We start from the raw sequence: 13,031 nt of genomic DNA, 5'->3' as shown, positions 1-13,031 counted from the left end.
TTCGTTGCCGTGGCTGCGAGAGATGCCGCTGGCGCCGGTGTCCGAGGGAACAGCGCGTGTGGCGGCCCGGACGCGGGCGGCACTGCTGGGTCCGGGCGAGGATGCTTAGTGCCTGTCTGGTTCAGGTGAAGTGGGGGAGGGGTAATGACCACTGATAGAAGTAACAGGACTTGTAAATGAAAGGGTGGTCAAGCTGTAATTATCAACTGTATTGATGGCCATGAATGACTAATTGCATCAGGCTTTTAGTTTTTAAACATAATTTAATGTTTATTCTCTTGATTAGCTTTCTTCTGCACTGTGTGTTACGGTGGCACTGACCCGTGTCATCGTGCACTGACCTGGGGTCGCTGCAGAGCCGTGATGGTGGCTCATTAGACAGAGAAGATGGGAGGAGGTCCAGGCCCGAGGAGCACAGCGCTCCCGTGTAGCCCGGAGCACGCTCTCGACCCGGTCCAGACCTCACCGCCTGAGGGGCTGATCCAGCCTGCGGCTACCGAGAGGAGAGGGAAGGGGAGGGGAGGGGAGGGGAGAGGACGGGAGAGGAGAGGAGGGGAGAGGGGAGAGGAGGGGAGAGGGGAGGGGAGGGGAGGGGAGAGGGGAGGGGGGGGAGGGGAGGAGATGGGAGGGGAGGAGAAGGGAGGGGAGGGGAGGAGATGGGAGGGGAGGGGAGGGGGAGAGGAGGGGAGGGGAGGGGAGAGGGGAGGGGAGGGGAGAGGAGGGGAGAGGGGAGGGGAGGGGAGGGGAGGGGAGGAGAGGAGAAGGGGAGGGGAGGAGGGGAGGGGAGGAGATGGGAGGAGAGGAGAGGAGAAGGGGAGGGGAGGAGGGGAGGGGAGGAGATGGGAGGGGAGGAGAGGAGGGGAGGGGAGGAGATGACAGGGGAGAGGGGAGAGGAGGGGAGAGGGGAGGGGAGGGGAGGAGAGGGGAGGGGAGGATAGGGGAGGGGAGGAGAGGAGGGGAGAGGAGGGGAGAGGGGAGGAGAGAGGAGGGGAGGGGAGGAGAGGGGAGGAGAGGGGGAGAGGATAGGGGAGGGGAGGGGAGGGGAGGAGAGGAGAAGGGGAGGGGAGGAGATGGGAGGGGAGGGGAGGAGAAGGGGAGGGGAGGAGATGGGAGGGGAGGATAGGAGAGAGGAGGGGAGGAGAGGGGAGGGAAGGGGAGGAGAGGGGAGGGGAGGATAGGAGAGAGGAGGGGAGGAGAGGAGGGGAGGGGAGGGGAGGGGAGGGATGTGACCGTCCAAAGCGAGCAGGAGAACTGGACCGTGTTCTCTCTGTAGTGAATGTCCCCTCTAATGCTCTCGTGTCTGCACGGGTGGACCTCTTCACGCTACACTGGAAGGCCTCCGTGTTCTCAGACTCTCCCGCCGAGCTACACAACACGCCCTCCGTTAATCGTTATCCCAGCGTCCGCGGGACCGACGTGGGTCTACAGTGTGGAAATGCTCCCGCCAACAAATCGATCGATAACAAATTCTTCTTGCCAGTCACTCGGATGAGGGTCCTGAGTGTGTTGCCATGGAGTCCAGTAAGGGTCATTAAGGCCCGTGTTCATGTGTCTGAAGGACGCGTGTGTGTTCGTCGTGTGGTGCGGCGCTTCAGTTAGCCCAACCGCTAGTCTTGCCTTTGAACGGAGAGGTCCAACCCTTTTATCGTGGGGGCAACGGAGGGGGGCAAAGCGTGATGTTTGTGGCAACAAGACCAAAAAAATGGTGTGAAAAATAAAGGTTTATGGGTTGCGAGTAAAGTTAGGAGTGCAGCCTGGTCATGCTTCATTTTTGTCTGTGCAATAAGTGTGTCAGGATATGAATAAAAAATAATAATCTTTGGACTATAATAGGATCCGTGACCGGGACGTTAGTAGTTTGAAGTTAAAGCCCAGGCTTCTGTTGGGCCCCTGCATCAGGCCGTGGCCCCCATGCATCAGGCCGTGGCCCCCCTCCCTGCACTACGCCGTGGCCCCCCCTGCACCACGCCGTGCCCCCCAGGCCCTTCCTGGGGCAGCCGTGCTTTGAGCATCTCCCATTAACCACCTTCACCTGCTCATGTAACTGCAGCACTGCAGGACACACAGCCCCCAGCACTAGTCACTCCTGTTTGTTTGTTTGTTTGTTTATTTTTGCTAAAGCATGCAGTACCTTTGAGTGTGTGTGTGCGCATATGTGCGGTTGTGGGCATGGCCTGTGTGGTAGTGTGAGGTCAGCACAATGTAGGTGGGGCTGAGGAGTGTTTGGTGCTCATGGCCTCCGGCCTCTTGGGGTGGGTAGCGATCCTGTCTCTATGGTCACAGTGCTAGCAGGGAAGCCTCAGAACCCTGCTCCCGGGAGGGGCGTGGCCAAACCCGTTTGGGGTGCCGGGGCGTGGCCAAACCCGTTTGGGGTGCCGGGGCGTGGCCAAACCCGTTTGGGGTGCCGGGGCGTGGCCAAGCCCGTTTGGGGTGCTGGGGCGTGGCCGTCAGCTAGCGGTCTAGTAAACAAGGGAGTTGTGCACGCTCTGCCCTGTTCTGCGAAGCAGCCGTTTTCTTCGCTGTGCGGCGTGGTTGGGCGTTTGATTGACGGACTGTTTTCCGTTTGGCGCTCGTAGCCATACAGCCTAATCGCTGCATTCTCCGCACTTGCGGGGGAAGCTATTTTAAGCGATACCTTCGGGCTCACGTGCACGTGAAACGCAGCCGACCACCCGTGACCCGACAACAAGCTCAAGGCCAGCGGGCAAACAAAATGGCCCGAAGAATCAAAATAATAACAATGCTGCCATATTCTGCTCTAAATAAATGTGTGCTTCTCTGCCTTATGTGGTTATTATTGGTGCGTCTCGCAGCCTGTAGCTGTGTGAGTGACGCTCGCTCTGTGTGTGTGTGTGTGTGTGTGTGTGTGTGTGTGTGTGTGTGTGTGTGTGTGTGTGTGTGTGTGTGTGTGTGTGTGTGTGTGTCCTCAGGTGCTATGGAGGAGCTGCACAGTCTGGACCCGCGTAGGCAGGAGCTCCTGGAGGCTCGCTTTATGGGCGGAGTCAGTGGCAGCACGGGGGGCAGTACGGGGAGCACCAGTGGGGGCACCAGGGTAAGTAGCAGCACAACTACCCTGGAGCGAAGGAGCCGGTCCGCACACGTCCTCCTCACCAGAGTCTGAGCTCCTGAGCCGCCACCTGTGACTGGTCCCCTGCGGGTTGTTCGTTCGGCGCTGCCGGGCCGTCGGTTGTGAAGGTGGGGCGCGAGAGTGGACCCGCCGTGAGTGATTCCACCTCTGTGTGTTCTTCTTCTCAGGCCTTAACCAACAACGAGTGCTCCAACCACAGCTTCGGCAGCCTGGGCTCCTCCAGCGATAAGGAGTCTGAGGTATGTTCCCCCTGCCGTCCACACGGGCCCGTCCCATGGCGTGTCCCCCCCGGTCGTGCCGTGGTCCAGTAGGGCCGGGCGTGTGCGTTTGGGATGCCACGTGGGCCGCGGAAGATTAACACGCAGCCACCGGCAACTGCGTCCTAGGCAACGGCGAGCGCTGCCAAGAAGAACTGTGGGGGGGGGGGGGATGATTAGTTATAAGAGAGCAGAGGCAGACGAGGGGGGGTGGAAGGTTAGGGAGGCGCCAGCAGGGTGCAGTAGGGGGAGGTGGAGGAGTGAGTGGTGGAGGAGTGAGTGGTGGAGGGACCCGGGGGGGGTGGGGGGTGGGGGGGTGGAGGATCGGGCCAGTACGGGGGGGGGGTTGCTGATTGTGCACAGATGTCAGCCACCCAGATTCCCTCATACGTCAGCATGTGCTCTAATGATGCAGCAGCACCTCTCTCCATCACCACACACATACACACACACACACACACACACACACACACACACCTGTCACCACACAGAGCTGCCCACAGTGGTAGTACTGCACCTAATTCTCAATAAACAAATAAATAAAACCCCACCACCAGTGCAGCAGAGAGCACCCCTGTGTGTACTGTAGATAAAGCAGCAATCACAGCACCACCGCCTCCGTCAGGTGGAGGCCTAAGGCGTGGCCTGACCGGGGGGGCTCGGTCCCGCTGCCCCGCCTGTCTCATACGCAGAAGATCCATAAAAGGTCACGTGCGCCCCCAGTGGTGCTGGTATAGCTCCTCCCCCCAGTGGTGCTGGTATAGCTCCTCCCCCCCAGTGGTGGTGCTGGTATAGCTCCTCCCCCCCAGTGGTGGTGCTGGTATAGCTCCTCCCCCCAGTGGTGGTGCTGGTATAGCTCCTCCCCCCCAGTGGTGGTGCTGGTATAGCTCCTCCCCCCCAGTGGTGGTGCTGGTATAGCTCCTCCCAGGTCAGAGACATGGATCTCTGACTTCCATCCCACCGCCAGAAGTGGATGACGTCACGTGTGTGGGGACAGTGCGAGTGGCGGCTGTGTGGACACCAGTGTCTGTGTGGACACCAGTGTCTGTGTGGACACCAGTGTCTGTGTGGACACCAGTGTCTGTGAAAGCAAGACGACTGTAGACTGAATGACATGAGTGCCGTTCTGATCAACGCTGACGTGGTCTCGCAAACCAGATGTTACATGTAACACATTAATTGTGGGGTTTTATTTTTCCTAAAAGACCCAAATATACTTTGGTGTATATTATACGGTCCAGTATCTGTTGTACAACTGGCTAAAGGCGAGGCTAATCTTATCTCCCAGGGTTGCTTTGTTTCGCAGCTTTGTTTTTCTGGCTTTGAGCTGCTGCCCCGTGTGTCCCCAAAATGCCAGCAAGTATCGTGGGGCACATGGATAATGAGCTGCCCCCACCCGCCCCCACCCACCCCCTCTCTCCATCAGTCACCCAGGGCTAATTATAGACAGCGCCTTTGGTCATGTAGCCCCCTCCGCCAGCCCTGGTTTCCTCCTTAACGCCTCCTTTCTCTTCTCTCCTCTCCTCTCCGCCCCCTGGCCCCACCTTTCTCTCCGCCCATGGCCCGCCCCTCTCGCTCCGGTCCCGCCCCCTCCCAGGGCTCCGACGTGAAGAGAGGCAGCTCTCCCGCGTACTCGGTGAGTCGCACTCTTGCCTTGTCTCGTCCCTCCAGCTCAGGCTGCCGTGTGCGTTCAGATTATGGGGAGAGGAGTGTCGGACGTGGTAGTGTAGTCGGAGACGGGCAGAGTAGGGAGACATCTTCCCCCAGTGAGTCAGCTCAAGCCCCCTGGGTGGTGTTCATACAGCTGCTAAAGAAATGGTCAAATACACAAAGTCATTTTGTTTATTTATTCCCTCCCAGATTATATCCTGTTTTTCTGGCCGCAAACAGATTTAGCATCTAATCCTAATTTGCATATCTCCAGGCCGCAGAGGCGCGCGTGTTGCGTGTTCCTTCTACAGACAGCGTGCCAGCATGCGTCAGGGAGGAGGCCGCGTGTGCCCACGTGCGCCCCTGCCAGCGCACGTCAGGGAGCGGGCCGCATGCGCCCTATGCCAGCGCGTGGCAGTGAGCAGGCCGCGTGCCCCCCTGCCAGCTACTCGCCTGTCAGAATGCAGAGACGCGCTGGCACCTGGTCCCGCCTTTGTCTCTGCCGAGGGGGATTTCTGCGTCCGCCACAGGACGTGGGGTTCCCGTCGCTGCGCGGCTGCACGGGCTGGAGACTCGTGTTATCGCGCGGTTATCCGAACATTGATATTCAGCACAGGCGCGGTTAAAAATGGTGCCTCAAAAAAGGGAAACGGTTTCTCCTGCGGAGGTTTGTGGGCCGTTTGGTCATGGCACCATCTCCACATTGAGCAGCCAGGTGAGACTGAGGAGAAGATGGAGAGAGGATCGAGAACCCAGGCGTGCAGGACCCTGTCGGGACGTTCTCAGTGTTGAAGCTCGTACAACCGGGTTAGGATTCCCCACTGCCTAGCAGGTCATGAAGTTGTGAGCCAGTTGTCTGGTCACTGGGTTGTTGAGGGGGGAAATGTCTCCAGTCGCTGAACTTCTGAGGGCGTAGAGTATGTTGTGATGGCGCGAGGGGTGGAGGTTCAGAAGATCTGCTGCCTGCAGAAGAAGGTCTTCTCTCAACTCCTTAATTAGGGATCTGTGGATGGACCTGTGTGTAAATCCCTTTTGTAATCTGTCCTGCCCTGCAGACCCCTGAGAAGAAGCACTCAGAATCCTCCAGAGGACGCAAGAGGAAAGCAGAGATCCAGTCCGAGAGTAGCCAAGGTAACACACTTGTGCTAGAACACACTCACACTGCCATATTTCTGCTGTCCCTCACCACTGAGGTTTTTTTCTCTTCTCAGGGAAATCCATCGTTCGGGGAACCAAAATTAGTGACTATTTCGATGTAAGTCTTCCAACACTGACTGAACGAAATGATTAAGATTTGAAAAGCAGCTTTATTGTGTGTAGTAATGTTTCTTATTGAGTCAAGCACGATCACCCAGTTTGACGTTTTTAGACATTGGTTTTTGTGTGACATTATGTTTTTGTGTGTGTGTGTGTGTGTGTGTGTGTGTGTGTGTGTGTGTAGATCCAGGGTGGTAATGGGTCCAGTCCGGTCCGAGGTTTACCACCAGTCCTGCGCTCTCCCCAGAACTCCCATTCCCACTCCGCACCGGGATCTAGCGTATGCACCTGCATGCATACACAACCACTCCAAGAACACACACACACACACACACACACACCTCCAACCCTTGTTTTCTCTTCTGCATGGATCCAGGTCAGGCAGAATAGCTCGTCACCCACCAGTCTGTGTTTTGGAGACCACATCATGCACCCTAAGCAGCTGGCCGTGAAGAGCATGCAGGTGGAGACACACTCCGCCTCACACACACCCCTCACACTCCGCCTCACATACACCCCTCGTTACTAGCGCCTAGTGAACGAGCTCCTCTCATACATCCATTAAGAGTGTGTGTGCGTGTGTGTCCTCCACTCCCGCCAGACTGACCTCACCATGATGAAGTTGGCCACTCTGGAGAGCAACAAGAACCTGGACCTGGAGAAGAAGGAGGGCCGGATAGACGACCTATTACGGGTGAGCAGATGAGACTCCGCCCCCACGGGGGAGGAGCCCGGGGCAGCTGGGCGTTAATTGAAGCCGTTACAGCTCTTCTTCCTCACGGGAACACACCCTCTGTGCCCTCTTCTTCCTCACCCAGGCAAACTGTGATCTCAGGAGACAAATAGACGAACAACAGAAACTACTTGAAAAATACAAGGAGCGCCTGAACAAGTGCATCACCATGAGCAAGAAGCTCCTCATGGAGAAGGTGAGGTGGAGGCCCTGCCCGGGCGGAGGGGCGTGGGGGGCGTAGCCGTTAGCCCAGAGTGGGTGGAGCAGTGATGGGTGCTGACAGCACGTTTACAGCCACGTCTCTCGTGGGCTTTGGGCGTGTCACACATCACCACTGCCAGCTCACTTCATTACATATGGTTCACTTTCTCTGCCCTGGATTGTGCAATTAAGTGTGTGTGTGTGTGTGTGTGTGTGTGTGTGTGTGTGTGTGTGTGTGTGTGTGTGTGTGTGTGTGTGTGTGTGTGTGTGTGTGTGTGTGTGTGTGTGTGTGTGTGTGTGTGTGTGTGTGTGTGTGTGTGTGTGTGTGTGTGCGCGTGTGTGTGTGTGTGCGCGCGTGTGTGTGTGTGTACCGTTCAGAGTACGCAGGAGAAGCAGGCTTGCAGGGAGAAGAGCATGCAGGACCGTCTGCGTCTGGGCCACTTTACCACCGTCCGCCACGGCGCCTCCTTCACTGAGCAGTGGACGGACGGCTACGCCTTCCAGAACCTCATCAGGTAGCCGAGCTAAACCCCTGTTAGCCCGTCATCACGACCCCAGCACCCACTGTAAAACCATCGACCCAATGTCTGACCTGTAAATCACCCTCTCTCTCTCTCTCTCTCTCTCTCTCTCTCTCTGCCTGTTTCTCTCTCTCTCTCTCTGCTTGTTTCTCTCTCTCTCTCTCTCTGCCTGTTTCTCTCTCTCTCTCTCTGCCTGTTTCTCTCTCTCTCTGTCTCTCTCTGTCTCTCTCTCTCTCTCTCTCTCTCTGTCTCTCTCTCTCGTCCTTGTTTGTCCGTGTGTGTCCCTCAGACAGCAGGAGTCCATAAACCAGCAGAGGGAGGACATCGAGCGTCAGCGGAAGCTCCTGGCCAAACGGAAGCCGCCCTCCACCAGCTCCACCCAGAGCCCTGCGGCCGGTGGGCCCGAGCCCAAGCAGCGCAAGAACAAGGCGGTGAACGGCGCCGACAACGAGCCCTTCCTCAAGCCCAGCCTTCCCCAGCTGTGGGTCCCGCCCCCTGCCCCGCCCACCCGCCCGCACCCGCCCCTCCCACGTGCCTGCAAACCCCCTTACGCACATCTCTCTCCCCGTGCAGGTTAACTTTAGCAGAGTACCACGAGCAGGAAGAAATCTTTAAACTGCGCCTTGGCCATCTAAAAAAGGTCAGCTGAATTTCCTGCCTGGCTGTATCGTGTGTGTGTGTGTGTGTGTGAGAGCCGTGAGCTGACGTCTGTCTGGGCGTGGCAGGAGGAGGCGGAGATCCAGGCGGAGCTGGAGCGTCTGGAGAGGGTGCGCAACCTCCACATCCGAGAGCTGAAGAGAATAAGCAACGAGGACAGCTCGCAGTGAGTGCCGTCGCTGTGGCGACATGGCCCCGCCTCCCTCTGCCTCCTCATTAATTATGCAGTCCGTCCCCACTGGTGTATATAGCGAGTCATAAAAGACATACGCGGTGCTTCTGTCTTTAATGGGAGGGGGTGGCGATGTGAGACTCAGCCTGTTGTGTGTCGCCTGCTCAGGTTTAAAGACCACCCCACGCTGAACGAGCGATACCTGCTGTTGCACCTGCTGGGAAGAGGAGGCTTCAGTGAAGTTTACAAGGTCGGCCTCTTCCTCCTCCTCCTCTTCCTCACGGCCCCGCCTTCTTCATATTTTTACGTTGTTTTATTTATGTATTTTTTTTTATAGGCTTTTGACCTCATCGAACAACGATATGCAGCTGTGAAAATCCATCAGCTCAACAAAAACTGGAGAGAAGAGAAGAAGGAGAACTATCACAAGTAGGTGCACGGGAGCCACGCCCAGGGGGAGGGGCCGGGAGCCACGCCCAGGGGGAGGGGCCGGGAGCCACGCCCGGGGGGAGGGGGCCGAGTGCCATGCCCGGGGGGAGGGGCCCGAGTGCCACACCCGGGGGGAGGGGGCCGAGTGCCACGCCCGGGGGGAGGGGGCCGAGTGCCACGCCCGGGGGGAGGGGCTGGTGTGGGTGGAGGCGTGCTGCCATTAACTGCACTCAGATGATGACGATGAAAGGGAAGTCTTCTGCCCTTCATCAGAGGGTAACGATGCGCGTCGTGCTGTCGCTGTAGTGGTGGTCTCCATGACGGTCGGTATGGGCACGTTGTTTGCAAAAGGAGCTGCTGGAATCGGCGGGAGGGATGGAGTCTGCTCCCTGTCTGCTCCCTGTCTGCTCCCTGTCTGCTCCCTCCCCCGTCTCCTCCTCCTCCGTCTGCCCCAGCCGTGCTGGTGTAAGTCTTTGATATAGGAAGCACAGTATTGCCAGTCTGATTGGTATTCTGCTCCGCGCTGTAAATGTCTGAAAATCGAGGCTGTTTCACCTGAGGGCTGGCTGGCTGCATGCCTGGGGCTTGCTTCGGTTGCCCATGGTAACCCTGCTCATATGTCTCATTTTTGTGCTCTCCCTCCCTCCCTCTTTCTCTCTCCCTCTATCCCCCACATCCAGGCATGCCTGTAGAGAGTACAGAATACACAAGCAGCTGGATCATCCACGAATAGTTAAACTTTACGACTATTTCTCACTGGACACAGACACGTGAGTACCTGCGTCCTCTTCCTCTGTCCCCGCAGGGAGACGAGACAGGAGCCCCACATCAGCCCAGAATGGCCCTGAGGCTCTTGGGAGTCCTTAATGAGTCAGAGCCTAAAAGCGAGTCAAAGTCGATGTGGTTTCCGTCGTATGGAGCCTTCTGTAAATTGATTTGTCTAATGAGGGCATTAGGGTTTTGGGGGCAGAAGTGTTGCGTCGAAGTAGGCCAGGGGCAACCTCCATGCCGCTCCGGGGTATTTATACATGAAGAACTTGCTTATTGTTTGTGCCGTCACACTCCGGAATGGTGGGCGGGGCCTACCAGGTGACTTCTGGTGTTTACTCTGCTCAGTTCAGTTAGCATGGCGCAATTTTTTTGTAGGTTTTGTACAGTCCTGGAATACTGTGAAGGCAACGATTTGGACTTCTACTTGAAGCAGCACAAGCTGATGTCTGAGAAAGAGGCTCGATCGATCGTCATGCAGATTGTGAACGCACTCCGATACCTGAATGAGATCAAACCACCTATAATACACTATGACCTTAAACCAGGTAACACGCATGCACGATGCGCAGGCCCAGTTGATTTGAAGTGTTTGGAATGTGTGTAACGTGTTTTTGCGTCTGCTACGTTCTCAGGGAATATCTTGCTAGTAGATGGGACAGCGTGTGGAGAGATAAAGATCACAGACTTTGGTTTGTCTAAAATCATGGACGACGACAACTATGGAGTGGACGGGATGGACCTGACGTCTCAGGGGGCCGGCACCTACTGGTAGTGTGGACACCCCCCACAGACGAGACTTCTCACAAACGTTCATCTCGAGGCACTGTTCTGGAGATGCTTGGTGTAACGTTTTGAACATGTCCGGGTTCACGCGACTGATGCGTTTTGCCCCGTCTTGCTGTTGCAGGTACTTGCCCCCCGAGTGTTTTGTTGTGGGTAAGGAACCTCCAAAGATCTCCAACAAGGTGGATGTCTGGTCGGTGGGAGTTCTCTTTTTCCAGTGCCTCTATGGAAGAAAGGTGGGGATGGCGTACAGCTGTAGGGACAATACTCCTATCTATCCCAGCTTCACCTGCAAAATCATACTTGCATTACTTGGAATACAGATTTATTAATATTGTGCTGTCGAGTTGAAAATCCAGAAACTGCCCAAGTGCACCGATCTCCCTGCTGCCTTCTAGCCAGAGATTCTGAGTTTCTGAATTGCTGCTGTTCAGTGCAATAATGACTTGCATTGCAATTTCAGCCTTTTGGCCATAACCAGTCCCAGCAGGACATCCTACAGGAGAACACTATTCTCAAAGCCACCGAAGTCCAGTTCCCAGTCAAACCTGTGGCCAGTAACGAGGCCAAGGTCAGTCACCACAACTTCCTTACAGTTTTTGTTTAATGGTCTTTAAGTACCCAGTAAGTAGTCGCCATGGAAACGATGTGCAAGAGGAATTTGTAGCTGTGCTGTGGTATGTAGAGACCTTTCATGTTCAGTTGTGCCACCGGGATGCCCTCTAGTGGCGTCTCTGTAGTACGACTGACATGAGGTCCCTTTGTAATCTCAGTTTGTCGAATATCCTTTATCGCACTTTTGGGTGTAGAATGAAGCGTGAATTGATCTACTCTGGGGTCCATGTGTGTGGTCAGCTTTTCTCTGGAACTCAGCTTGAAAATATCTTCTGGATATTTCATCATGTATTTGACTAACGGATATTGCAACGTTCTTGTTGACTGGCAGGCGTTTATCCGCCGGTGCCTGGCCTACAGGAAGGAGGATCGCTTTGACGTCCACCAGCTGGGCAGCGACTCCTACCTGCTGCCCCACATGAGACGCTCCAGCTCCTCGGGCAACCTGGCTGCAAGCCCCGCCTCTTCCAGCGTCATCTCCTACTGACCACCTGCACTGACTCCCTGACTGACGGTCTCGCTGGCCTATCCCTGCTCTCCCCACCGCAGAGGCGGGGCAGGGGCCGGGCGACCCAATGGAATGATGCGCTCGACTCCTCAGGCTTTGGATGTTGGGGATTTATACGGTTCGAGCTTCAGTTTGGATCAGAACCAAGTGTGGAGATTGTGACCAAGTGAAGTGTAAAGGAGGATTGGGGGGAGGGGGGGGGTGAACATTTATGCAGCAACTGTGTTGCATAAAATGTCCATGAAGTATAATGGCCTTTTGAAGACTCTATAGAGCACTGCTACTATTAAGTACCTTAAAATGTGATGTTTTTTTGTTGTTTATTTTTTGTTTTTATTTTATCTTTGTGGCAGTTGCATTGAAGGGACGTGCAAAGACCTGCAGTCTGCCGTAAAGATAAATTAACGTGTGGTCTCTGCCAGGTTGTAATGACTAAACCACCTATCAGTAAGGGATTTGTTCATTTGTTAAAGGGGCCTACATTTGTTTTGCAGGTGTCTACAAATTTCACTAGGGTATCTAAGAATTTCAACTCTGCGGTAGGGTTTTGGATTTTGGAGGAAAGCGTTAGCTCTTTACTTTGTACAATTAGCTATGAGAATGTAATTCTAGCATACATTGTGACATGTAGAGTCACTATAGGGCCAGGCAGCATACTAATGTTGAATGCACAAAATAACCAAATGTAGACAAATTACAATGTACAGAATCCTATGCAGGATAAAAAAGAGAATCCCTTCTAGAGAGTTATGTATATTTGCTGTACAGGAACTTAATTTCAGATATTAAATTTCAACAGATTCATTCTGTACAAACGTTTAACAGTTTTTCCCCTTTGTTCTTGTAAATTTGGTTTCCTGGAGTGTTTGCTGCTTTGATGTTGCTTTTTTTTTAAAGAAAAGGGAAAAAATAGAAAAAAATGGCTGTATGAACTACTTTGGGTACAATTGTACAGTTCTGTTGAAAGAATAAATGAATAATGCGCGGAAATTCTATATTGCCTGAAATAAGGTTTTCTGATCAGATTTTCTTACGCTAACAGCTGGTCCAAATCTTTACATAAAGCACGTTTAAGGCAAAAGCCAAGACCAGAATCAACTTTTAGCTGGTTAATGTTCTTAGTTGTACACTGAATGACAATCTTCCGTATGAATTGACGTTCACCCACCTCTAGATGATGCGATCTTTTCCCCACCCCTTCATCATGGCATTCCATACAGACGAAGAGATCCACAGACCAAAGAGTCATTTTAGGGAATCTTCCATTGGCCTATAAGAGTGTGTCAAAGGCTCAGATGTGCTCAGGACACATGATGGGTCAATCTATGAAACCTGAATGTCCGTTATAGTACTAGATGTAGGTTGAAAGATGATGATGATAAGACCACA

General features: G+C 54.6%; 1 protein-coding gene across 2 annotated transcripts; it reads left to right on the top strand.

Annotated features, from left to right (window-relative positions):
• Window positions 1–2,930: 2,930 nt before the first annotated feature.
• tlk1a (tousled-like kinase 1a) lies at window positions 2,931–12,637 on the top strand. 2 transcript variants are annotated; one of them, XM_077002758.1, is made up of 21 exons: window positions 2,931–3,052; window positions 3,256–3,327; window positions 4,943–4,981; window positions 6,051–6,126; window positions 6,207–6,250; window positions 6,437–6,532; window positions 6,629–6,715; window positions 6,854–6,946; window positions 7,071–7,181; window positions 7,565–7,701; window positions 7,997–8,188; window positions 8,281–8,347; window positions 8,433–8,530; window positions 8,705–8,786; window positions 8,874–8,965; window positions 9,646–9,735; window positions 10,112–10,281; window positions 10,369–10,504; window positions 10,644–10,755; window positions 10,983–11,090; window positions 11,466–12,637. In XM_077002758.1, exons 1-21 carry the CDS (start codon window positions 2,936–2,938, stop codon window positions 11,619–11,621), a joined length of 2,175 nt encoding a protein of 724 aa, XP_076858873.1. In that variant the 5' UTR covers window positions 2,931–2,935; the 3' UTR covers window positions 11,622–12,637. The 2 variants fall into 2 exon arrangements, with proteins under 2 accessions (XP_076858873.1, XP_076858874.1); XM_077002759.1 differs by lacking the exon at window positions 4,943–4,981.
• The last annotated feature ends 394 nt before the right edge of the window (window positions 12,638–13,031 follow it).

Source organism: Brachyhypopomus gauderio, chromosome 4, assembly GCF_052324685.1.
Source record: "Brachyhypopomus gauderio isolate BG-103 chromosome 4, BGAUD_0.2, whole genome shotgun sequence".
Classification (NCBI taxonomy): domain Eukaryota; kingdom Metazoa; phylum Chordata; class Actinopteri; order Gymnotiformes; family Hypopomidae; genus Brachyhypopomus; species Brachyhypopomus gauderio.
Note: the sequence above shows the minus strand (reverse complement) of the source record. Positions and strands in the feature narration are given on the sequence as shown.